Source organism: Acipenser ruthenus, chromosome 4 (assembly GCF_902713425.1).
Source record: "Acipenser ruthenus chromosome 4, fAciRut3.2 maternal haplotype, whole genome shotgun sequence".
Classification (NCBI taxonomy): Eukaryota; Metazoa; Chordata; class Actinopteri; order Acipenseriformes; family Acipenseridae; genus Acipenser; species Acipenser ruthenus.
The window spans coordinates 34,485,423-34,513,341 of record NC_081192.1 but is presented as its reverse complement, the minus strand read 5'-3'; the positions used below and the strand labels follow the sequence as shown (position 1 = coordinate 34,513,341).

General features: G+C 38.3%; 1 protein-coding gene across 2 annotated transcripts in view; it reads left to right on the top strand.

Moving 5' to 3' along the window:
• Positions 1–27,919, top strand: part of LOC117400779 (RNA polymerase II subunit A C-terminal domain phosphatase-like) — a 155,538-nt gene that overhangs the window by 52,769 nt on the left and 74,850 nt on the right. The window contains exons 11-12 of one of the 2 annotated variants that reach the window (XM_034920182.2): positions 6,362–6,524; positions 9,921–10,190. In XM_034920182.2, the coding sequence (XP_034776073.2) occupies positions 6,362–6,524; positions 9,921–9,926 (169 nt within the window). In that variant the 3' untranslated portion in view covers positions 9,927–10,190. Of the gene's footprint in view, positions 1–6,361; positions 6,525–9,920; positions 10,191–27,919 lie in introns of those variants that run through there. The other variant, XM_034001111.3, reaches the window with a different exon arrangement.

The following is a 27,919-nucleotide window of genomic DNA, read 5'->3' as shown; positions in this document are numbered from 1 at the left end:
GTGCCTTCTGTTGCTCTTAGTTATTTTAAATTATCATTTCACTGTGTTTTGGTTCTCGTGGAATAATCTCCTGTAGCACTGTGCAGATAATATATTGTCCTTTGCTGTCTACTTAGGGAGGCAGTGCTATGTCATAATGCAGACAGCTTAAAGGGATTTTTATATTAAATTGATTTTCATAGACATTTCATTATGTAAGCTGTTTAAAATGCTAATTAAAAAAAAAAAAAAAATCACACATTTCATTATTGTCTTTTTTTTTTATGCGGTGAGGCTTAAAAGCAGCTCTGCTTGTCAGTGTCTGAACATTAGTGCTTTGGTGATTTGAGACCTATGCAGATTTTAGATCATTTGATCGTAATGTTAAATATTTGCATATTTCCAAAGCTTTTTAAATAGGTGCAGTTTAGGAAGAAAATGCGTAAATGTATAAAAATGTTTTTTTTTTTTTAAGCTTTTGGAGTGGGGTTCTTTGAACCGGTAATGTAGAACATTTTTAATTTTAAAATACATTTGATTTCATTTTAAACTCTCAATAACAAAGTCAAATAGTCACTTTTATTATTTTTAGTTTTTGTTGTTTTAAAGTCAGATTTTCAATTTGGTAGTGATTCAAACTGCCATAAATGAGAAATAATTACCTGCAATAATTTCAATTTCTATCTCGATTCTCTTCCAGGTGGCTGTAAAATTAGTGCTGTTTATTGCAGTATCCCCCTATAATTTGTTGTGGAAAGTAGTGGCCCAGTTTTACTAACTACTATATTGCATTTTTTTTTTTGTCCAAAAGTAAACACATGTATTTTAGGCCCTGTCCACACTATGCCTTTAAACCGTATTAGTTGCATTTAATACGGTTTGCGTCCACACTACGCAGCATTTAATACCTTACTTGAGTCTCGAGTCCGGTTCTAATTAGATCGCATCAGGCAGTGCGGTTTATCAGAAGTGTGGACGCTGTAATACCAAACTACATTTTTTTGTGTATCCTCCAATATCCCAAAATGCTTTGTGGTATGTTTGGCGAAATACTCGTCTGAAGAACTTGCTATCAGTGTACACTCCGCACTAGATATTCATTTTTATGTTTAAAAAAATCTGTCAGGACATCTCTGTTAAACTAGTGGGGAAAATAACAAAAACACAACGTTAAATTAGGCGATTGCAAAAATGAAATGCGAGTTAAAAGTAGGATCGGGGATGAACAAATTACGTAATTTGACAGCTCTGTTTGAAATAAAATGAAGATGACCAGAATTAGGCTCAGGTAAGATATGAAGGTAAAAACAAAGATTGTTTTGTAAGAAACAGCTTTTTCTGAGTTTAATTATAAAACAGAATCAGCTCAATTTGTTTAAAGGGACTTCCACTGATTAAAAATAAAATCTGAAAACTTCAAGCCCTACTTGTGTGTGTGTGTGTGTCTGTGTGTGTGTTCGGATTTACTTTTTCCACAATACTTGTTATATTTATTTTTAGCAATATGGACCTCTTAATATGGGGCATAACACATTATTTTAAAATAAAATACAGTGCATGGTGGGATACTATCGTATTAATTTCCACGGTTCGTTGCGCTGCTGGGAATTGTAACTGAACTATTCTAATGGTGTGTGGACACATTAAGCCTGATTAAACATGAAACGGTACTTCAGTGTGGACGTTTTGAGCTGGATTAATTAGAGCAGTTTCCAGTACGGTTCTCGAGATCGGTTGTGTAGTGTGGACAGGGCCTTAGGTTGCCTGATTTTTAGCCAGAACATCTAGCAGCTAATTTAAATATAAATACTGTAATTTTATGCTTAGAAGTTTTATGTGATGTACTGGTGCTATGCACCAAAAACATGTACATTTCTTCATCCTTTTAGGGTCCCTTATATGCTATCTTCACCAAACTTAGCTTACTATAGAGGTTGCAGCATTTGGCTTTAATTGATATTGTAGAGATTTTTAACTGTTAAGGTTCTGTGTTATTATGAGGATCCTTTGTATATCCATTAACTTGTTTTCTAATGCAAATGTTTATTTTTTTGTGCTGGGTGGGACCTTCATTTTGCCCCAGACTGTGTTCTTCATTGTTCTGAATGCCATTTTGGGGGCACCCAAAACAATTTTTCACTTACATATTCAGGGATACAAGGGTCTGAATGTAGTAAAATGGGCAACAGATGTCCCACCCCTAACTGTCCAGGTATTTGGAGATTTGTGTGTGTGTTTATTTGTGTCAGGCAAGAAAACTACTTTTGTTTTATTTATTTATAGCAGTAACTGTTTATCAGACTGCTAAACCAATTCCATTTAATTATAATTTATTAGCTGACTTTTAATTACTTAACAAAAGCAAACCAGTCTCAAGCTGTATAATTAATTGGACATGATATAGTTTTATATGTTACATAGCATTCATTATACAAATGTCATTAACACAATCAAAATCCAATCAATAAAACATCATCCAAATTTACATACAGTGACCCAGAGGTTTTGTTGTGAATTAACTACCTGCTCTGAGCCAATTTATGTGTATGACCCATGAAGTTGTTTGGCTTGAAAGATTTCTGTGGCAGTTGGTTATTTTCTGGTCGGATTGTTGTTTACATTTTGCATATAGAAATGCATTGACAGGAGAGCACCAAAAAGATGACGTGTGGTTGAAAATGAAGGTCACAAGAATAAAGGCATTAAAATCTTTTTCTGGGATGTGCATTGCTTTCATGTATTTCGCATGTTGTTTTTTTTGTTTGTTTGTTTGTTTTTTTAATGGTAAAACTAAGGCCATGTTTTTAGCTTCATAATGAAACCAGTCTCTAAACTCATCTCTTTCCAATATCAAACTTCCAGGTTATTTTCTGTGTACCTGCTATTTTTATTGCAGCTTGTTTAGAAAATAATCATTAGACAAAATATACAACATCCTAGGGGCATTTGTGTGGGCTCAGGGGTCATCTTTTTTTCTTGTAAATTACTGTAGTTTGTCGGACAAATAATGATAACTACTGTTTAGGGCTGTCAGTTAAGCAAATAGCAATCAATTAATTGGGCACACAAAATATAATCATTTGAATAAATATCGATGATTGTACCGCCCACATACATGTTTGCCCCTGCCCCCCGAGGTGACGTGATTATTTTAATATCATTGCTGTTCAGTAAAAGCTTGTGCACAAATGTGAGGGGTAATTAACTAATATAGCTTTCTGCATGGTACTGTAGGAGTACTGGCATAAAAATGTTTTATCTAGAGATGTGCAATCCTTTGAAACTGGGTACCCAGTTCCTGCTTTGGAACGGACGAACAGGAATGAGTACCATTATGTTTTTAATAAAACTGATTATTAAAAAGCCCCAAGCAATTAATTATCAAAGACTTTTAATTACTGTCTAATACATTTGATAACTATAATGGACATTTCATACTTATAAACAAAACAAAAAACATGCACTTAGCTAGACTATATATATTTGCATTTTGTTGTCCTTGTTTTGGACTACTATCTGATCATGGCTGTCATGAGTTTAGTTAGTTATTTTTTGCTCTGTGATTGTTGTGTTCTTTCTAATCTTTTTTATGTTGACAGAACTGTAGCACTAGTGCTTGTTTATATGTATATAAGATGCCAACCCCTCTCCCCCTTCCTTCTGCTCACACACTAACACACAGACATGTTTTTCGAAATAGTTTGGGAACCGGAATCTGACTCAAAATATCCAGTTACAATGACAGATACCCGATTTCAAAAATCTCCTCAAATACACATTAGTTTTATAAGCTGTGGGCAGCACTGATTGTACTTACATCGACTAGATGTGGTCATCAATCACGAAACACAGAACGCAGCCCGGTTTGAAAAGTACATTGTAAAAAACAGAAACCGTATTATTCCCAGGTTTAACTGTTCATTTTGAAGTGCAAACTACAGTGCCTTGCGAAAGTATTCGGCCCCCTTGAACTTTGCGACCTTTTGCCACATTTCAGGCTTCAAACATAAAGATATGAAACTGTAATTTTTTGTGAAGAATCAACAACAAGTGGGACACAATCATGAAGTGGAACGAAATTTATTGGATATTTCAAACTTTTTTAACAAATAAAAAACTGAAAAATTGGGCGTGCAAAATTATTCAGCCCCTTTACTTTCAGTGCAGCAAACTCTCTCCAGAAGTTCAGTGAGGATCTCTGAATGATCCAATGTTGACCTAAATGACTAATGATGATAAATAGAATCCACCTGTGTGTAATCAAGTCTCCGTATAAATGCACCTGCACTGTGATAGTCTCAGAGGTCCTTTTAAAGCGCAGAGAGCATCATGAAGAACAAGGAACACACCAGGCAGGTCCGAGATACTGTTGTGGAGAAGTTTAAAGCTGGATTTGGATACAAAAAGATTTCCCAAGCTTTAAACATCCCAAGGAGCACTGTGCAAGCGATAATATTGAAATGGAAGGAGTATCAGACCACTGCAAATCTACCAAGACCTGGCCGTCCCTCTAAACTTTCAGCTCATACAAGGAGAAGACTGATCAGAGATGCAGCCAAGAGGCCCATGATCACTCTGGATGAACTGCAGAGACCTACAGCTGAGGTGGGAGACTCTGTCCATAGGACAACAATCAGTCGTATACTGCACAAATCTGGCCTTTATGGAAGAGTGGCAAGAAGAAAGCCATTTCTTAAAGATATCCATAAAAAGTGTCGTTTACAGTTTGCCACAAGCCACCTGGGAGACACACCAAACATGTGGAAGAAGGTGCTCTGGTCAGATGAAACCAAAATCGAACTTTTTGGCAACAATGCAAAACGTTATGTTTGGCGTAAAAGCAACACAGCTCATCACCCTGAACACACCATCCCCACTGTCAAACATGGTGGTGGCAGCATCATGGTTTGGGCCTGCTTTTCTTCAGCAGGGACAGGGAAGATGGTTAAAATTGATGGGAAGATGGATGGAGCCAAATACAGGACCATTCTGGAAGAAAACCTGATGGAGTCTGCAAAAGACCTGAGACTGGGACGGAGATTTGTCTTCCAACAAGACAATGATCCAAAACATAAAGCAAAATCTACAATGGAATGGTTCACAAATAAACATATCCAGGTGTTAGAATGGCCAAGTCAAAGTCCAGACCTGAATCCAATCGAGAATCTGTGGAAAGAACTGAAAACTGCTGTTCACAAATGCTCTCCATCCAACCTCACTGAGCTCGAGCTGTTTTGCAAGGAGGAATGGGCAAAAATTTCAGTCTCTCGATGTGCAAAACTGATAGAGACATACCCCAAGCGACTTACAGCTGTAATCGCAGCAAAAGGTGGCGCTACAAAGTATTAACTTAAGGGGGCTGAATAATTTTGCACGCCCAATTTTTCAGTTTTTTATTTGTTAAAAAAGTTTGAAATATCCAATAAATTTCGTTCCACTTCATGATTGTGTCCCACTTGTTGTTGATTCTTCACAAAAAATTACAGTTTCATATCTTTATGTTTGAAGCCTGAAATGTGGCAAAAGGTCGCAAAGTTCAAGGGGGCCGAATACTTTCACAAGGCACTGTATATACAGTGAGTTTTCTTCAGTGTGCACAATTTATTTACATGTTTGCCAGGAATACAAGCCTGTCGTCCTGCTCTGGATCCAAGGCGGCGCGCTTTTTGTTTACATCGAATACATAGAGGTTGTGTACTTACAAAGCATTTTCAAAACTGATTCGCTGGTAGGATGGTAGCAGCAAATCAGATGCTAATTAACACAAGCAGGGAAAGAAGAGCACACCCACTCCTTGCCTGGCAGAAATACTGTAAATAAGGCAGGTTCGGTGCAGTTTCATTGGTTAACTTAAATAATGTTATTAATTATGCGCATTACAAAAATATTATTTAATCAATTTATCCAGTATTTATATCGATTGTATATAATGAGGAATGGAATCGATTGAAAAATCGATTTTTGATGTAATCCTAGCAGCCCTACTGCTGTCATTGTGCAAGTTTCTATTCAGTGCTTACAGTGGGTATCTTTTTTAAAGATAGCTTCATGCAGAAGCTTTCAAGAGCAAAACAGTTTTGATGATATGAGATGATAATATTAAATTATTATTTAAATGATATTGGAAATATTACACCCGGCGAAGAGACTAGGCCCTGGGACCCTCACAATACACATGTGTCACAGGAAATTGGGTGGGGGGGGGGGGTATTAAGTAATTGAAAATGGTTGAATAACAGGAATATCCACTTTAATTTACTACATAGATCAACATAACCCTCTCTCTCTGGTAACTCCATTCTCGTATAAATACTTTGCTTTTCCCAGTTTCTCTCCCTTATGGTCTGTATTGTTTATTGCGTGGATCTTTGTCATTGTCTAGGGTGGTGCAGCCCCACCAGCACTTGGGTGAGGAGGAGCTTCAGTGTTCGAGCCAGGATGATGAGCAGCCAGGCCCCTCGCGGAGGGAACGACAGCCGAGCATGTCGGAGTCGATGCCCCTGTACACCCTGTGCAAGGAAGACCTGGAGAGCATGGACAAGGAGGTGAGGATCCGAGAGACGCATAGGAAATGGACATTTAATAAGTCTTACCTTCAATGCAGTGCAATCCATTACGGATACTGACTCAAATTCATGATTTATTAAATACCAAATTCATATAAATTTAAATACGGTAATCCAAAACACAGGAGTCCAAACTGATCAATACTCTGAACTACTCTATCATAATTAAATGCATGCTGATATCGGCTGTTGAAGCTGAATTTTCACACAGATGAATAGAAATCTGCAAGATTACCACAGTAAACTTTTATAAGAGTAAAACAAGGTTCACATCTGTTTTGTTAAACATTTAAGATGTTTGTGTAAAAGACTGCATATCATGTATGGTAACAATAGATGTTAAAAAAACAAAAATACACTGTTGACATGACTTTTTTATTCCTGTGGTGGTATATCCAAGCTGATTCTTTTTAGTAATACTGTATATGATTAGGCACTTTTTAAGGTTATTATGGATAAGGGTCACCTTGATCACTGAAGTCAATTTGTGTGAGAGCGGTGCAACATGGACACTACTATGTCACAAATCAGACCCGATAATCAGAGAGTGACCCATAATATAAAAATATTGAGGAACTATACATGAAAAATAAAATCCATACTACTGTAGATCTATGTAATACAGGGTTTTGATTAAAGTAATGTACACAGACTGTATTGATGATACTTTCCAGATGAAGGTATAGGTTAAACCATTATTTCTGAACACAGAACTCTGCAAAGAGCACTGTAGTGTACTTTTTGAATGGGATTTTTAGTGCAGTACAAACATTAAGCAAGTTATGAAGAAAATGGCAGAAGGCACATATCCTTGTTAATCAGGGGAACAGTGTACCTAGCAATTTCCTAACACAAAGTTATGAAATGCTGTGAGGAATGTTTAGATCTGTTTTTCCTATAGGTGGATGCAGTGATGTCTGTTTTAATTTGTTTGAGTGGCAGACTTGTTTCTTATCCTTTGGATCAGGAACAGCTGACACCAATATCTTTAGTTTATACCAACAATGTAAGGGATACCAAAAAAAATCAATACCAAGTTTATCAAGAACAATGAGGGGTGTTATTCACACATTATACAGGGAAATAGCTAGCCTATTTAAATCAGATACACAGGGTTTACTATGGACAAATTCTGTTTAATGCCACTGTATTATTCCCATGAAATCCCTCCTTAAATGCCTTTTCTTATTATTATTCTTTTGTGACATTGTTACCCTTTCATGCTTAGGCCCAATTATCTGTAACCATAAGTACAGCAATGCATGTATATGTAATCAGCTTTTTGTGTTTGTGAATGAAAAGCACCGTGTACAAAAATAACTACAGCTGGATTGCTTAATTTTAAAATGAAAATACAGCCTCATATTATGTTAATAGTAAAATAGAAGGGTAATGAAGGGTAATGAACAAGTTATCTTGTAAATCACTGCTTAGAAAAACAATAGCCATAGCATGATCATTATTCTCCTGCCTGCTTTTTACTGCAGTAGAGAAAGCACAGTAGCAGTATTCTTTAAGTTCTCCTGCTCGTTTGTAGTAGGTCACTACAATGGGCTGTAATGCCCATGACTGTTTGTTTTTTATAGTTACAACCCTCTTCTGATGTCATTTCTGCTTTCTTTATACAAGAGGCCATACAGTAAAAATGCTGTCCCTTCTAAAATTGCAGCTTAGAACAATATCCATAAGAAATGACAATTTTGGCTTAAGTTGCATTTTTTAGAAGAGTGATAAGGAAAGGCATCAAACCCAAAGGTTTAACTGCGTACAGTGCTTGCCTTCAATAGACTTCGCTGGTGGTTTACTTTATTTGGAACCTAAGATAAAATTACATGATAAAGGTCTTTCACAGCAATACTGAGAGCATGTCCCTTGCTGTGATAATTAAGAACATGAGAACATAAGAAAGCTTACAAACGAGAGGTGGCCATTCTGTGATCAAGTGCTGATAAAATGTACAAAAAAGCATACCCCGTCTTCATAGAAATCGCCTGGAAATTGTTGAGCACGATCCCATGGACTAATTTTGGCAATACTTTATTTTGCGTATCATTTTAGTACATTGAATTCCACAGGAATTCTACTTTATTTACATTTTCTGCGGTCTTGAGTGAATTCTGCGCATTTTCGTCAAAAATCAGCGGGCGCGTATTCCGTCTGGCCCTGTGTATTGGTCTAGTTACCTTGTTCGGTTTTGTCTCCCTTTTTGTGCATCGGTATTACGTTTGCAATTCTCCAGTCTGTCAGTACAACCCCTGTTGTCAAGAGACTGTTGCATGATCTTGGTTAGCAGTTTGTAAATAACTTCTTTCATTTCTTTGAGTAGGATCTCATCCAGCCCAGGGGATTTGTTTATTTTAAGAGTTCCTAGTCCCTTTAACACTTCTGCCTCTCTTATGCGAAAGTCATTTAAAACTGGATAGGAACAGGTCGATATGTGGGGCATGTTGTCAGTGTCCTCCTTTGTAAAAACCTGTGAAAAGTAATCATTTAATATATTTGCTATTTTTTTTTTTCTTCATCTATGATTTTGCCATTTGTGTCTCTTAGACATTTAACCTCCTCTTTGAATGTTCTCTTGCTGTTATAATATTGGAAAAACATTTTGGAATTGGATTTAGCCCCCTTAGCAATATTGATTTCTATCTCTCTCTTGGCCTTCCTAACTTCCTTTTTGACTTGTGTTTGCAGTTCCAAGTACTCTTTCTGTGTGCTTTGTTTTTGGTCCCTTTTAAACGCTCTGAAAAGTGCCTTTTTTCTCTGAATATTTTTTTTAATTGATCTATTAAACCATTTTGGCCATTTTGTTTTAGATTTAGATTTGTCTACTTTTGGGATGTAATTGTTTTGCGCCTCTAGTACTACATTTTTAAAAAACAGCCATCCTTTTTCTGTAGATATTGTCTCTATTTTACTCCAATCTACTTCTGTTAGTCTCTGTTTCATACCTTCATAGTTTGCTTTTCTTAGCTTTAGTCATTACTTTTGGGGTTTTAAAAAACACTTCAAATGAGACCATGTTGTGGTCTGAGTTTGCCAAATGGCTCTCTGACCTCTGTTTTAGTTATTCTGTCTTTTGTTATTTGAAAAGACTAAATCAAGGCATGCCTTCCCTCTAGTCGGTTAGGAAGCAGTCATTTGTCATTTCCACCATTTCAATTTCGTCCGTCGTGCTCCCCACCGGGTTCTCCCATTTTATACGGGGGAAGTTGAAATCCCTTCTCCTTTTCTACACGCATTTCTAATGTCATTGTATAACAGATTATTTTGCTCAGCGTCTGAATTTGGCAGTCTATAGCATGCTCCTATTATGCCCTTTGAATTTGTGTCCATTATTCTGACCCATATTGATTCGGCATTGTTTTCTTTGTCCAGATTTAACACTTCAAGACTATTTCTTATGTAAAGCGCTACCCCTCCGCCTCTTCTGTCCTAAAGATGCAGGATGCAGATCAAGACCTTTGTGACACAAAGGATGACAACATCACATTACCACACAGTTATGGACTTAACAAGATAATAAGCAGCATTTTGACAGAGCTGCATGTCCAGTGCTTAGAAAAATGTTTCTTCTTGTAAATGTGGGTTTAGATAAAGTACAAATCAATATTCATGTAATTGAATATGTATTCGAAGATTGTAATCAAACATCATTATGGGATTCTACTGTAATAGTAGTAAAGATGAAACTGCATATTCTGGTTCATTGTAGTCTTTTATTTTGTATATATCTTTTGCTTATGTGCCATAACTTTGATTAACAACAGAATAACTTTGATTAAAACAGAACAGTTATCTTATAAAAGTGGACCAGACATAATGTTGCAAGTGCTAGTAAGAGGTAAGAGAATGGATTTTAGAATCTCATTCCTTTAAGAACACATTCTTTTTATTACAGCACAAAGCTTTAATTGTGGGACAAGCCTCAGGGTTATTAACCAAAGACTGCACAGGAGAGATTTGTAATCTTCCATTTTATAAGACCTATTTTTACTTTTACTGTAATAAGGAAAATCCCTGGGTGCACTTCATCAACTTTTCTTAGGGTTCCCCATCTGAAGTAGTGCATTTTCTGTTCTAACAAATTACAATTAAAATTACAGCTGCCAGCTTGGAAGTACAAAATTGGCTCCTGAATTATTTATCAAGGATCGAGAAGAGCTAGTATGTATGGATATATGGATGGATGGATGGATTAAATGGAGACAATGTTATAATTAACTTTCCAGTTCTTAAAATGAAGAGGCTGAGAACTGCTTTTTTAAAACCCTTCCTCTCCTATGTATAAAATAGAATCACTGTAGTGCAGTTTAAAAACTAATATAACATGTACATAAATAGCAAATGGCAAATAATCATTTTGGGGCAACAGCTGGCAGTTATACAGAATTTATGTTTACTTGGCAATTTGCTTTTGTGGTATTTAGGTCATTGATTTGATTTTGTCTGGCAAATATCCATGGAGCTAATGTTTCTGTTTGTTCCCATATGCTGTACTACCTTTAGATCTGCTCATGTTTCTCCTATGGGACTCTCCACATTTGGAGGGTGTAATTCCCCTTTGAGGTGAACTATTAATGTCCAATAATATTCATTAATATGTAAGTGATAAAATTGAAAGAATCTATTTAGCCTTGAACAAAGAAGAATTGGGAGGGATTGAAGTCTTTTAAAATCTTAACCCAAAATGTGTTCAATCAATAAATTTTCTATAGCACCTTTCATAGTGGAGCACCATCACAAAACGCTTAGCGTGTTGGCAATTCGATGAAAATAGACTTTGGACAAAGGGGTGGAGACACTTCTTTACACAGAGAGTGGTGAGGGTATGGAATGGGCCACCTAGTAATGTTGTTGAGGCAGAATCACTTGGATCCTTTAAGACCCAACTTGACAAAGATCTGAGATCAATCAGCTATAGGAATATCTAAGTTAGCTTTAAAACTCAAAGTGTTCGAAATATGGCTGTTGGTCTCGGTCCTTTTCCTTTTGTGTTTTTCATCTAAAATCGCAAATAGTACCATTTAATAGCTGTTGCCATCCTTTGCTTAGAGTACTCTCTGCAGTCTGAAGTTCTGTGGATACATCCTGCAAGTTTGTCCCACATATCGGATTCTGCTTTTCTTGGACGGATCAAGCAAAATATGCAGTTTACACTTGTATACTGTGGTTGTAGTGTGTGGTCTGCATTTTAAACAACTACTTTTACATGGATTTAGAGATCCATCCAATAATCATTGGTGTGGTAGGGAGAAACCACTCTGATGTAATGATACAACAGAGCTGTCAAATTGTTTTAGTCATTTACAGTATATACAAGTAAATAATGTAAATAACAAATGATGTTGTAAGAAAGATAATTTCTGAAGTGTCTTTTAAATAAGGGTTATAGTTACTGTCATTGATGTTTTAGGCTGTAAAGCCTCCACAGATGAGGTAGTGCAGTTCCCTTTCTGCATATTTTAAACTAGGACTGTCCCTCGATAAAACATTTTGATCAGTTAATTTATGGGCATTAGTTGATTAATCGGTAGATTAATCCGTGCACATTTTTAATAAAGGTAATAATCTTATAGCAGCTGTCCTTTGGTCTTTTTAAAAGCATTTTTGTTATTTTTATTTTAGTAAATGTAACACATTTTCACAGAACAACCATTCTTTCGGGCCACTGTCAGCCACATATCTGAAAACACAAGACAGCTGAGCTGCGTTTCAATCATCGGTTGTTTAATCTACCGTTATAGCTACATACTTGGCTTCCTGTACTTCTGCTTTTATTTGTTCTGAATCTTGTGAGAGGTACCTGAGAATACTGTGGCTATTGACAAGCGATTGCTTAACATGCTATCGTAGTCAGAAATCAGAGAAAGTAATTCCACATAATTACCTCTATTTGAGGAATTGGTGCCTTCTCATGCCCTCTGAATGCCAGTTCTTGCTTGCCAAGGTAAACAACAGAATCAATCAAGTGTTTAAGAACCTCATGATTTTTTCTTCCTTGCTCATTTGTAAAGTATTGTATCTCTGCTCATCCAGTTGAACATCAGTCCGGATTTGTCTAAAGGTTTTGTGCGTTTCAGTGGCTTGCAAGTTCCTTTCATAATTTGAATGTTGGAAGTGGCGAGTATATCTCTTCCCTTCCTTTGTCAGTTCGGGTATTTGTGATGTATACCTCTGAGTTCTTGAAGATTTGATTCGTAACCAAATCGACTTCGATGTCTCCATTGTCCGATTTACTTTTTTTTTTAATTTGTAAAAAGCAATTCTAAATATTATTTCGAAATTCTCAGTACAAATCTCAATAACTGACTCTCCCATTGGTTAAACCTACTCAAGACCTTCAATTTATGTCACACCTCCGCTCACTTATGATTGGACTGCAGATTTTTATATTAAAAAAAAAAATGCTGCACAATTAAATTGTAAAAAAGTTAATCTGCAATCAACTCTTTAGTTGATTAATCGGTCCGATTAATCTGTTAATCGGAGCAGCTCTATTTTAAACACATCTCTAACCTGATTTGCTGAGACATCTCACAAGATTACAAATTACCAACAATATTGAAATAGGACCCTCCGTGACCCCATCCTAAATATATTTACAACAAGACTTATTTCACTTTGCACGTTTGTAGAGGCAGTAAATTGACGACACCTCTTGTCAAAGGCCAGTTGACAACTTTAATGGACTTTGACAAAGTTCTGTGCAGTTCATACTTCAAATTATGTTGAATAAGCTATGTTTTAACTGGTTTGGTAACTTCCCAATATATTTGTTCAGATATTGTCTTCTGACAACTTAATGAATTTCAAAGATGAATGGGTAGCTGGTAGCTTCAAACTTCAAAGATTTACACATTTGAATATGAAAGAATAGTTACTGCAGTGAGTATAACCAATTTTTTATTTTACAGTGTCATTGATATATTCATATAACTTTGGTTCTTAACTGTGTATTCAGTGGTACAGATATTGATTTATATCCAGTATATGCTGTACCATAGTGATTTATATCTAAAGATTTGTACTGTAACTATTTATCTAATGAATGGAAATAAATCCTGTCATGAGAAATTGTATTTCAGGTAACTGATGCCTTTTTTTCAATTTACTGTTGTACTGGTTCATAGGGAATAGTCTGTTAAACCATGTATGGGACACTGAAAAAGCAAAATATTGTAGAAACTAAAAACCTGTTGTAAATGCTTGTGGTTTTGTTTGAAGAAACTCAGGATATTAAATTGAATTTGAGGGAGAAAAATCACTATTGTAATCAGTCTGGAACAAACAGACACTCTGGACTCTATTCATAAAAGTACTTGCCGACTGCTGTAATAAAAAGAATTTCGTTTAAAACTAACGAAAGTCGTCCATATTGATATTCATAAAATTATCTGAGCACTTTATGAAAGGGTATACAGTTGTTCAAGAATGAAAATCCGCCTCTTTTTGATGACATCATCAGCATTATTAATGTTCCCTGGTTATTGTCAGTAGCTGTTGAAAAAAGAAAAACGGAATCCACCAACAGCCCACTCCCGAAACCTCAGTCTGCAGCTGCCAGTCACGGGCAGTTTGCAAAACTTGATTCCGATGCCCCGGTCACATCTGCCAATAATTCATGACATGTCAGAATTTAGAAAAAAATGCATACTTTGTATTTTCGTTTTGTTTGGCAACGCTGGTAAACACATTTCCATATGCACACTTAAGATTTACATTCTTAACTGCAGGATGAAAAAAATCAAAAAAATAAATAAACAAAAAGCACTGTAGGAGGACGTTTGAATAATACACATATATCTAATAATAATAATAATCACACCATATTGCACACTGTACCCAAAATGGATCGTTTTGTTGTGCACAAAAAAGAAAGAAAAAAAAGGACTCCCTTTCGAACACTGATCGAGCCTCGAGCCTCCAAACTGTTTATTGTGAACACAGGTAAAATAAATAAAAAGAAAAGGTCCTCTGTCAGTCGCGGATCACAGCAAAGAAATAATAATAATAAAATAACTGCCTATTCTCAGTCTCTGTTGCTCTCCGCTTCACAGTGCTGTTTCAAAATGATTATGCAAGAGAATGTGTTCTTGTGTGAGTATATATTTATATTAAACATCTTCCTTCATATAAAGCTACATATATACAGTATATATTTTTTTTTTCCCCCAAAATAGGCAGTGTTAACACGGATATGTCAAACTGTATAACAGAGCAAGTGTAGTAATAAAATATGTCTTTAAAAAAATAGTCTGCTGAAGCTGTCGTTAGTTTAGACTTAACTGTAGAAAGCGTTCAATAACTCCTAGTTATCGACAGCATTTTGCTGTCGTTCACTCTTATGTATAGCAGGTTGACGCTCAGGACCGATGAAAACTTTATGCTAATGAGGTAATCGTTAACCTTTCTCTCAATTCGTTGAAAACATGCCTTCATAGATGAAAATCATTGGGGCTTAACAACGCATCTGAATTATCTGTTATGAATAGCAACTGACGTTAAATAGGCGGCTATGGATGAAATAAGATCATGTACTCCTGTTTTCTCATTTCAACAGGTGTTAATCCTTTATGAATAGACCCCTCTGTGTCTTAAAAATAGATATGTGTGGATTTTAGGGCACAGTCTACTAATTTTATTTGTTTCTATGATGCTGCTTCCCTGGTAAGGGCCAGGGAGGGTAAAATAACTACTGTAACAAGCCTTGTTAGGTTTTTATGTGCAATATGTGTGTTATATGACACCAAATAAATGTTACATGAAGGGTGATGACCCAGATCCTGACCGTAAAGCATGAGTGTTTATACTGGGAATCACTCTACAGTTAAGCCTACCCTTGCATCTTCACCCACAGAAAAGACTGCTATCAGTATCTGAAAATAGGCCAATAAAAATGCTGTGGCAGTCGGGGCTGCGCAAGTACTCCGGTTTTCTGAGTAATTCCCTTGTCGGAAGGTATTAAATTAAGCCTATTTTAAATGTCTTCATTTCAAAAGCTGTATTTCTCTCATCTGTGGAATTGAGTACCAATCAATGGCAATTCACTTCCTTCTAGCTTCCTAAAAGCTGCTTGGAATCAAGTTTTCCTTTTACCCTGGGTGCTGACATTTTTACTGTCGTAATGCAAATGGGACTAAACTGAAACAAAACATGACACACAAAAAACAAATACCACCGATTTAGTGACCTCTCCTTAGAATTACTAAAAGCTAAATTTTTAAAATGCATAAACAATTATTAATCCTAACAGAATGATTAGCCCCCCTGTAGTTAATGTGTCTTTTTTCAAATGCCACTGCATTTTATCCAGCACCAACTGTCTGTCTTTGACATTTAACAAATGATATCTCTTAGTTGACGATGTTCCCTTTATCATTACAGTCAGCAGGTGGGTTTGTTTTTGTTTTATTTAAATGTCACAGGTAATGTTTCCATTTCTAGGAGAAACATTACAGAATACACAATAGTTAGAGTTGCATGTGACTAGTTCCCTGCTGGTACACATTTGGAGTAATCTAATTCAATGACTTCTGGGGATCTCGGTTGAGATTTGAAATGCAAATCTGTTGACATTGAATTAAAGTTACTTACTGAAGAAGTATAAATATCTATATCTTATTGAATTTAAGTTGAGTCACATGACAGAGCGGCCATTTCCTCTTATGGGAACTAGAAATAATGACAGTGGTTATGTTCTCCGCGAAGGGCATCCTGATGAATCATTACAAGTTCAAGATAAATTAACCTTTTAAATATATAGGCACCTATAGATATATAGTGATGCAAAAATTCAGTGAAATGGGGTAATTTTCAACACTGCAGACCTCTAAACAGGTTTAGGAAAGATGGAAACTGGTACACCAGTAAACTGATATAATATATTAATGTGTACCAGTGCCCATTTTAAATGTATTCTTCAGTTTGACACTAACTATTTAATTAGTAATTAGTATAATCTTTCTGTAAAGTTATTTAGGGCTGAATTAGTTTTTTTTTAAAAAAGCATCAAGCCCCAACTCTTGACTCTCGATTATCCGTGGGCAGATTATCTAGTTTGCGGATTATCCATGCCAGCAGAAAAAAATGATATACATAACAGTACACATGCGCGGTAGGTCAATGTCAGTCACTCAGTGCCACTGTGAATGCAAACATGGCTGCGAGTAAACGTGTGGTTTTGACGACTGAAAAAAAAAATTTAAATACTTCCGAAACTAGAAAAATGTAGCACTGTAAAGCAACTTTCAGTTGAATATGGAATTGGTGAACAGACAAGACGGTTTGTGATTTAAAAAAGAACAAGTTGATTTCCTACCTGCGGTCAAAAGGCTTGACAGAAAAGGCTGTCCTGCTGCTGGGTAATGCCCCTTCTCATCCTCATGAAAGTTTTCTCAAATCCGAAGATGGAAACAACATTGTAAAATATTTACCACAGAACGTGACTTCTGTGATGCAGCCTATCGAACAGGGAGTGATTGCATACGTCGAGGAATTATCGAGTTGGACTGTTAGAAAAGCATTTTAATGAAGGAAATTATTTTTAAAACTTTTTGGAAGAAGAAACAGTTCTGGATGCAATTTTTATGAAGTGGCTAGAGTATGGAATGAAGTGAAACCAGTTACGATGATCAGAGCACGGAGAAAAATATTGCCAGAGGAAAGCGATGAGACAGAGATTGGAGAGGAAGAAATCTCAGCAGAAATTGTGCAGAAAATAGGAGGTGAAAATATTGATGCTGAAAATATTGAGGAGTGGCTGAATAGCGATCACGATGAAGCTGGATAGGAGTTGCTTACTGAAAAAGACATTGTGAAGCGTGTCCAAGGACAGACCACAGAGTCCAGTGAAAGTGAGAAGGGGGATAACCTGTTTCCACAGCATTGCGTTTGTCACAGTACAGCCCTCCACGTGTGTTGAAACTCTGCCTGATTATGATGAGCAGCAGAATGACGCATTCTTGAATGACAAACTATTTCTGAGAGTGCTATGGACAAATATTAGAAAAAAAGAAAGCCAATCGATGAGACAAACTACTTTAAAAAAAAAACTATAAAGTACAAACTTTGAATGAGTTTTATTATGATTTGCATTATCCGTATTTTTGTTTTATCCATGCAACCAGTGCCCCCCCCCCCCCCCCCCCCCATTACCCCAGATAATCGAGAGTTGACTGTAGTATGCTTTTTCTTCAACTGTAGTGTTCAACATTTTGTGAATATCTAAGCAGATTCTGTTTAATTTGCCAGAGCATTCAGGGATCAATGAGCAGCAGAAGTAAACAAAGCTGAACTTGAAACTATTTTTCATGTATCAGTTAAAATCTTTGAATCTTAGCCAACTATACCAATCAATTTCTATGTTCTCAAATCTTCTAGTTGCTTTACGTCTGTGGATTGGCAGGATTTAATTAATTTTTTTACAAAAAAATGTGCGACAAGTCTGCATAATCATATGAATAAAATCACATTGAAATGTTTGTATTGCTTTTACCTATTGATTATACAGTAGGTCCACATCTCAGCAATGTAATACACATTGACCTACCTGTGTATCACTCTACACAGAATTGCACTTAAACAGGAATGAAAGTGTTCAAACTTCTAAATGATTTTGTTTCTGTGTAAATTTCATTTTGTTAAATCTCCAAACTCTGTTGCTTTCCCTAAAATATTTTTGTACTTGCACATCATATCCTGTTTTTGATGCATCAACTGACGACTATTTTATTTAAGAATTTGACTAAAAACAATTCGAAACTAAAATATTCCGGCTGAAGTATGCATTTTGCCTTCAGATCTGTATAGAGATGTTGCGACTTTTTTTATATACTGTGATGGGAATGAGGTTTTTAAGGGATTAAATGCCTACATAGAAGGAGCAGAAACGACATTTCCCAAGGACCACCAGGAAACCCGGCAGTGCATGACGGGGAACGGCGGTGACTTTAAAAGGCTGCTATGTAGGAGAGAGGAGGAGGAGGAGGAGGAGAGAACGGGGGATAGTAATATTACGAACGAAATTAAAATGGCAGACGAGAACGGGACGCTGCACTTGGCTCGAGTCTGCTATATTACAGAGTGGTGAGCAGTAAGGATTCCAAACGGAATATCAAACGAGAACGGGACGCTCCACTTGGTTCGAGTTTTTCAACTTGACAAAAGGGGTGAGCAATAAGGATTACAAATAAAATATCAAACAAAACCGGGATGTTCCACTCGGTTTGAAATTACAACTTGTTGAAGAGGTGAGCGTAAGGAGCGCACAATTAATACCAGATGAGAGCGAGACGCTGCACTCGACTCACGTTTGCTACATAGAGGTACCAACACGGAGGAACAACGCGTAAAACACGGACCCGGTCACAGTGAGTACGGCGTGTTGTGTTTTTGTTCCTGGATGTGTTGTGGTACGGGACTGGTGTTTATTTTCAAGAAAACCCTGGCTGAAGCCAACGGGGTACCGGGACGGTAACTCAAGCTCACAACGTACAGGGTATTTTAAGTGGTGCGATGCAGAACGGGACTGATTCGTATAAAGAGAGGTACACTGTGTAAGGAAAGATGTAATATGGAATTATGAACAGTACTCAGACTAAAGTTACAGTATAGTTAATAAATTAATCAACTTGAAGAGTAGTGTGTTTTTACCTTCACAAAAGGTTGACTGGGCTGTGCAGTTCTGCAAAGGACCACCGGACAATAAATAGTAAGTACAAACCTGGACGTAGTGAAGCCAGAGGGACCTGACTCCACAGCGCCATCTGCTGGAAGCTCCACAGCACTTGGAAAGAGAGGAAAGGGGACACAGCAACAAACCAACAACAGAAACAGCCCATCCCTGAAGGAAATACTGTACTGTGTTCACTGTAGTGGTTGTTCATTGTGAAGAACTTCTGTGTGTTTAGTTTATTTACTTTTGGAACTATTAAAGGAACTTAATACTTGCAAATTACGGTCTGGATCACATTTGTCTGCACTACAATACAGACACCTTAGCCAGGTCCCAAACTACGTGAACACATTTGTGTCACAATACTTACTTTCATCCAATGTCTTACATCAGAAACGTTTAGAAAGAAACAAGGCAATGTGCTCATCAGTGCTTGTCTGCTTGCTGATTTGATCCCATTTTGTCTAGCCAGCTCTTAAAGATCCCAGTGACTCGCCAGCAACAACATGGCTTGGTAACCCATTCTATATGCTCACCACATTTTGTTAAATAGTGTCTCCCACCCAGTGAGTTCATTCTGTTTCCTTTCAATTTGTAACTGTGTCCTCCTGTCCTGGTCTCTGTGCTGTGCTTGAAGTACTGACTAGGGTTACCATTGTGTTCTTTTCTTCATTTGACTTTGGTTATAAAAGAGATAGTCAACATTCTTCACAGTCTGCTTTAACTAACATAAGCTGCTTTTCCCTAAAACTCTTTGCACTGTTAGCCAGTCATGCTTCAGCTACCATGCTATCTCCAGAAGCAAAATGGAAATTAAATGCATAGGTATTGTTTAAAACATGTAATAGATGTTCCCAGATTTGACAGGCTTCTCTAGATCGTTGACAGTAGATGCTCGCTTGGCAGGCACTGGCTTCAGTAATCTCAAGACTACACGAAAGTACCATTATAGTGAACAAAATGGTATATTACTCATTTTTAAACATTTTCCATGCATTCATGTTAAATGTTATAAACAGTGGTATTTTGTCAACTGTCAAATGAGGTGTTAGAAAAAATATCTTGATATTTGTAACCATTTCTTTATAATAGTAGACCAAAGACTCCCTTAATGAAAAGGATTATTTTGGGGCATTTAACGATTGTCAGTAGGACGATCGTGGTGAGGTTATCCTGTTCTTACTGCTGTAATAATAATACAAATCCTGGAGTATTAGTTCCCTTTCAAAAGCGAAAACGAACATTAAAGCTGCTCGCAGAGCCTGTGACAGTCATGACCCGTCCCCAAGGGCACAAAATGACAGCGCTCACAGATCTCGGTGCCATTTTTCCTTTCAAGAACTGACCTGACAGAAGAGCCTATTCAGATAGTACTTGTTACTTTTTCTGCTATAAATTTGCACATTTATTGTGTTTTTACACAATAAATGTGCAAATTTATATTTGTGATATTTAAAATAATAGCTCTATTAGTTTCACTAATTACACGTATTTGTGCACTACAGCCTGTTGTTGCTTGTGCCCCGCGTGAAGCCCCTTCCCAGGAGACGGTTTGTATAATTAAAGTAATTGTTATTACTGTATTTTGTATGAGAGAAATATTTTCTTTTCTCATTGTAATTTTCTGTTTTCACAGAGACTAAGCGCAGCCTTGTCTACAATGTGGCACACGTGTAGTGAGTGTAGCTGCTGGGTTGTGGTTGCTTGCAATCTCTACCACAGCATCTTGATACCGTTTTGGTGACAGCTTTTGCATCACGATTACTAGGGCTGTTAGTTCATTCGGACAAGCAGGCTTCCCTCGATCTCCTGTGCGTTTTTGCCCGTAGCTTGCACATGTGGGTATCCCTGTACAGTGCTGCCAGCAGTAACTGCAAACTGATGGACCCGTACTGTACTGGTATCAAGGTCACCGACCCTCTCCATTCCTGACCCGGTACTGCACCCTACCAAACCGACATGGTACCCTCCCGGTTCCAACAGGGCTTTTAGTTAATTCTAACAAGAAGGCTTCCCACAGTCTTGTGTGAGTATTGACCTAGTGGCTTTGCCAGTACATTGCTACCCGCAGTAACTGCAACCCGGTGGACCCGCTCGTTCCCATGTACAGAACCAGGACCGAGGTTACCGCATCAGTACCGATCCGCTACCGACCAGGGCTTACATCACCGGTCTTGAACAGCCCTGTTTCTGTCTTTAAGCAGACTGAGACAGCACCTGTACAGTGTTACTGTACACTGCATTGCTATTTGCATAGTGCCTGGGTTTTATCCCTGCGAGACATGCAAGGCGCAAATGGAGAAGCTCTAGGCAGCAGTCCGGCACCGCCTGCCCCGCTTGTCCCCTTGGGGTCCCTGGGGGCTACAAGCGCAGATTGGCAGCAGGATGACATAATGCCCATCATCACCTCTGAGGAGGTGGTTGAACAGGAGCTGGCGTTCCCGTCTGAGGAGGATGTGAAGTCAGACAGCACACCCCTGCGGTTAAGCTCTCCCTGTCGGCAGAGCTTCTACCACTGATCAAGGGGGCCGCTGCAGTCTTGCATGTGCCCTGGCCTACAGATGGTGAGATAAGGCATCTTTTGAAGAGCCTAACACCTCTCCCTTGTCCCCCCCCCCCCCCCCCCCCCCAGTGCACCCAGACTTTCTTTTTGAGGTCTTGGGGTCACACGGCTACAGCTCCTGCTGTTTCTCGGTCTATGGTTCACTCTATATAAGGCACACAATGCGGAGAAGCTGGGTCTGGCCCAATTTCCGCCGGTAGAGGCTTCAGTTGCCGCGCTGGTACAGGCACCTAATTTAATGCGCCTGTCCAAGAACGCTATCTTCCCCAACAAACCGTGCCGGGTCTCGGAGGTGATCCTCAAGCGTGCCTATTCAGCCAGTAAGTTTGCTGCATTGCCGGGCAACTTTAATAGTATTCTGGTAGCCTACCACCCCCAGTGTGCAAACCAGTGGCAAACTGGCCCCTTGTCAGGGAACACGTCACTTTCCACCCTCAACGGTTGGGCCTTACGGTGAATAATGCGAAGAGCCAGCTCACGGCTTCCCAGACAGCTCCTATCTAGGAGTGTGCTGAGAATAGCTGCCTGTTTTAGAGCAATTTTAGCTCAACAGAGCGTTCACGGTAGTGAAGTTCCATAGACTTCTGAGCTTGATGGCAGCAGCTTCTCAGACACTACCTTTGGGTCTCCTGCGCATGCGCCCTCTGCAGGCCTGGTTCAACAGCAGGGTTTTTCAGCCCGCATTGAACCGAGACTGCCTATTAACAGTGTCTTGCCACTGTTTTAAAGGCACTCTCTTGGTGGAAAGGTTGGGCAGTGTCACCAGAAGGTAGGTCGTCACCACGGACGTGTCCAGCCTAGGCTGGAACACTGTGTGGAATGGCAGTGGGGCGCAGAGGGTGTGGAACACCCTTGGCAGGGTCTCCACTAAGGCTGTCGTTTGACAGCTGTCGATAGTCAAGCCTGTACATCGTTTTTGTGTAAAAGGTTTAAGCAAAGAAAAGCTTTTATATTTGATTAAGTTTGGAATCCGCCATTTTTTGCATTAAGCGCAGAACTTCTCTGCTCCCCTCAGGTCTGACTCACTGAATGAATGCGATGGAGCTCACCTTCTCCCCCCCGCCCCACCCCCTGTGAGTGTTAATGGGATTGGATCTGTGCAGGAGTTAAGAGCATTGTCCTGAATTACAAATACTGTATCGACGGAGCTACAGTGACTTTCGATATTTGACAGTTGTTTTCTAAAGTAAGACGGCAAGAAAGAAAAGTAAAGAAAGTAATGTTTGGGATACTCCGGTAACTAATTTGCGTGACCATTTAGAGATGCAGAGGTCGTGCTAGCCTTTAAAAATGTGCATTTGTAAAAAGCGTACCATCTCAAAATCCGTGTTTTTAACCAGAACATCTGCGTTTTTACATATTGTATCAAGGTAGTTGCATTATTTTCCAGTGCAACTATTTCAGATTAACGAAGTTAACATGCAAAACAGTACACAGTATAAATAATGGGAGTAGAAATAGACAAGCTTACCATGAAATGTTTTATTTTGAAAATCCCCCATTCACGACGTAAAAATCAGTGTTGTAGAACATGTACCAATGTCTCTGCGGGTAGCCGTCAAAATCATAACTATTTACAGTTTTATTGTTTAAAAGTTCTTTAAATTTTCCTTTTAGCACCCAAGTCAAAAAATGACTTGTGCTCTTTCCAAATCAAAGTCTCAATAATTCTCATGAGCTTCCATTGAAATTGTCGTATTTTAGATGTTCCTCACGTAAACACGAGCATTTGCTGCTCTGCACTCTGTTCTGACAGCTAAAATCCTGTTTTGCTGTCTACCTAGATACAGGTATCGTAATTGCTGCAAGTTTAGCGAAAGCAGGAAAGATGTTAAATTGTACATTTTTCTATAGGCTTACATTACCAAATACCACAACCCAGTATGCTAGTATGTTTAAATATTCAGGTTTTGCATTGTGCTACACTTCCTGTGCTCAGCTCAGCCAATTGCTGTTGTTGTTGTTGTTGTTGTTGTTACTCTGTTTATGAAGCACACAACATATTTAACACAGAGTGGATAGATATAAGGTAGGGTCTGTCTACAAATATAAATGGCATTTGTGGTTTAAAATGTTTTTTTTTTTTAACTTTTATAATAAACAGTTAAGTGAAATTCAAGTGTTGCTCTTTTGTTGATCTGATCTAGAACTTACTATATTTATCCCTCTCATCAGTACACCCTAGCATATAAACAGACACCTGAGCAACATTTGTGGCAAATGACATAAAAATAAATATTAAAATAACTGACCTTCAATTTCTGAGAGTCATTTTTTTCAGATTTTATAGTTACTCTTAATTTGTAAATTAGATCTGTTGAGGCTCTGCTCAGAAATAATGGATGCCCCCAATTATTGGTGGGATTAAGTAGCCAGTCCTTTAGAAAAGTGTTTCATGGTCAGAGATGAGATGCACAAATAAATAACTGTGCCCCCCTTCCCCTAACACTTCAATGTCGTACAGGGATTTAGCTGTGCAAGCCACTGCATGCGTGATTTTTTTTTTTTATTTTCATTAATATTTAATCAAACTGCAATCTATAAAAAAAAGTCTATGGAGATCTTGCCATTCTTTATAAAATTGTTATGCTCTACAGAATTCTATAGAGATTCTCAGCATCCATATAACTTTTATAGAGATTCCAACATTTTCTATAGAATTCTATAGAGGTTTTGTCAACCTCATTAGAACTCTATAGAGAATCCAGAATGTTCTATAGAATTCTATAGAGATTTGCCAAACCCCATAGAACTCTATAGAGATTTCACAGATTTTTATAGAATTCTATATCATCTCTATTGAATTCTATAGAACAATTTCATAAGGGATAGCAGTTGTTTTGTTTGATTAAAGAATTTACCGGGTTTTTTTTTTTTTCGATCGTTATTTTACCATTCAAGCAGAGAATGGGTGAAATCGACCTTTTAGGCTTCAAAAAAAAAAAGACTTATGCCATTGAAAAACGTCTGATTTAGAGAAACCCCTTTTATCATATTCAACATGCAACAAAACCATGGTTACCAACATTCTAATTGAAATAACATTTGGTCACAGCGGAGCTATACTAAGTACTTTTGGTACAATTTTATGAACGTTTAAATGCTATGCAGTGTCAGCGTTTAAACATTTAAACCATATCTACATTCAATGGCAAAAACTTTGTTAAAGTAATGTTAAGGTTTGTTTGCAAATGTCCAAAAGGTTAGGAAATTAAAAGTTAAGGTAGCCACGCAACCTTAACTCGGCACCCTTATGTGTATGTTTCCTGTCACACTTGACATCACATATGACATCATCAATGACATGGGCAATGACATCACTAAGCACATGACACATTCTCCCCGAAGACTGGCCATACGAAAGTCATTGTGATTGGTAACATGTTCAGTAACTGCATTCCCACAATCTTTGCTGTCAAGCTCATTATTTCACCAGTATTCTAAATAAAACCAATTAACGCAGCAGACAGTAGAGCTAATAACATTTTAACATCGCAAAGACTTAACTACAAAGTAAAAAAAAACCAACAAAAAAAAAAAAACCTTCTCCATCAAAGTATAAATGAAATGTTTATATTTATGGTTGTAATTAAAGTTGCTAGTGGAGATATAACTATATACATCTTGAACACATTTTCGGATAGTATAATGTTTTTAGAATAGTGTGTTTTCTTAAAGGTTTATTTAACAACAACAAAAACAGGAACCTACTGTGTTTTTTTTTTCTATTTTTTTATAGAAGTAACTTTGCCCAAAATTATATGGTTTTAAAAAAAATAATTAAAGAGACGAACATTTTCTTTAAGTTTGTCGAGTCTCTCTGTTACTGTTTTATGGGTCGGTACAGTATTGGGATGATCTTACATCGATTTAAAAACTGCAGCATTCACGATTCACACGCACTGTCCTCATAGGGGATAACGTGATCACGCCCTGTTTGGCCAAATGTTGTTATGGATGTTTGCTTTTTATTGCCATCCGTAGCTCCATCCATAATAATTTTGAATGTTTTCATTTCAAATGGTGAAGCATTGAACTTGTGTTTTTGTGGTACGGCAATTTTGTTTGGCATAATTATTTACATACCACGGTTTTCTCATCCAGATCCTTATAATACTTCCAAAGGTGGCTTCCTTTGTTTAGAGATGCCGTTTTAAATATAGAGCAAACTCAGAAAAAACGCTTGTCATTAACGTTATTTCCACACCGTGGAATTGATACCATACCTCGCCTACTACAGGCATAAACACACACAGTGCACCAATGAAGCGCCAGATTGACCGAGAATAAAACCCACCCCAGTGTCAAGCTTTCTGTTGCACCAACTCACTAAACTCTGCCCGAGCTGCCTCTCTCTCCTCTGTCCTAATTCTCCTTGACCTCTCTGCTGCCTTTGGCACTGTCGTTCACTCTATTCTACTATCCTCTCTCGCTGACCTGGGAATCTCTGGCACTGCTCCGGCCTGGTTCTCCTCCTACCTCGCCAACTGCACTTACCAGGTAACTTGGCGTGGAGCAACCTCCACACCTCGCCCTCTCTCAACAGGAGTCCCCCAAGGGTCAGTCTTGGGTCCTCTCCTGTTCTCTCTCTACACCCGCTCCCTGGGCCCTCTCATCGCATCCTATGGTTTCTCATACCATCTCTATGCTGATGATGCTCAGATTCCTCTCCTTCCCCACCTCTGACTCCACCATCCCCTCCCGTATCTCTACCTGTCTGTCTGCTATCTCCTCCTGGATGCACTCGCATCACCTCAAACTCAACCTCTCTAAATCTGACCTCCTTTTCTTTCCTCCTCCTCCCCATCCTCTGATCTCTCTATCTCTGTTCCTCTGGAATCTACCACACTATTATTTATTATTATTATTATTATTATTATTATTAGTATTATTATTATTATTTATTTCTTAGCAGACGCCCTTCACATTTCAAGTGTTACAATACAAGTAATACAATAAGAGCAAGAAATACAATAATTTTTGTTCAAGTGTGACAAACCACAATTCAATAATACAGCAGATAATAGTGATAGTTACATCAGGATATGATTAAATAGTGATAGTTACATCAGGATATGATTAAGTACAAAATACTACAGGTTAAACACTTGGCAGATCACAATATTCTGAAGTACAGGATTAAATGCAGTAAAATAGGGGGCAGATAAGAGCAAAATAAAGCACATTTAAATGAAGGGTGATAGTGTCCCAGGATACAACAGAGGAGTTCTACAGGTGCTGTTTGAAGAGGTGAGTCTTAAGGAGGTGCCGGAATATGGTCAGGGACACTCTCTCCCTTTTCCTCCGCTAAGAACCTTGGAGTCACCCTGGACCCCTGCCTCTCTTATTCCCAGCACATCTCCACTCTGGCACGCACTTTGCCGATTCTTCCTGAGCAACATCCGGCACGCACTTTGCCGACCCTTCCTCACCAACTATGCCACCCAGCTTCTGGTCCAGGCCTTGGTACTCTCTCGCCTAGACTACTGCAACTCCCTCCTGGCTGGCCTCCCTGCGTCTGCCACCCGTCCGCTCCAGCTCATCCAGAACGCCGCTGCTCGCCTGGTGTTCTCTCTACCTCGCTTCTTCCACGCAATTCCACTACTCCGCTCACTCCACTGGCTCCCGATCACCGCTCGCATCCAGTTCAAGACTCTTGTACTAGCCTACAGATGCTTTGACCAGACTGCACCCAGCTACCTCCAGACCCTCATCTCTCCCTACACCCCCACTCGACCTCTATGCTCTGCCTGCACTAGAAGACTGGCTCTACCTCCTTTACGCTCCCCTGCCTCCAGAGCCCGCTTCTTCTCCACCCTCGCCCGCAGTGGTGGAATGACCTTCCTACAGATGTCAGGACTGCCCAGTCCCTGACCACATTCTGGCGCCTCCTCAAGACTCACCTCTTGAGAAAGCACCTGTAGAACTCCTCTGTTTTTCCCCTGGGACACCTATCACCCTTCCTTAAATATGCTTTACTTGCTCTTATCTGCCCCCTTATTTTACTGCATTTAATCCTGTACTTTAGAGTACTGTAATCTGCCAAGTGTTATTTAATCTGTAGTATTTTGTATTTAATTATATCCTGATGTAACTATCACTGACACTGTTATCTGCTGTATTATTGAATTGTATTTT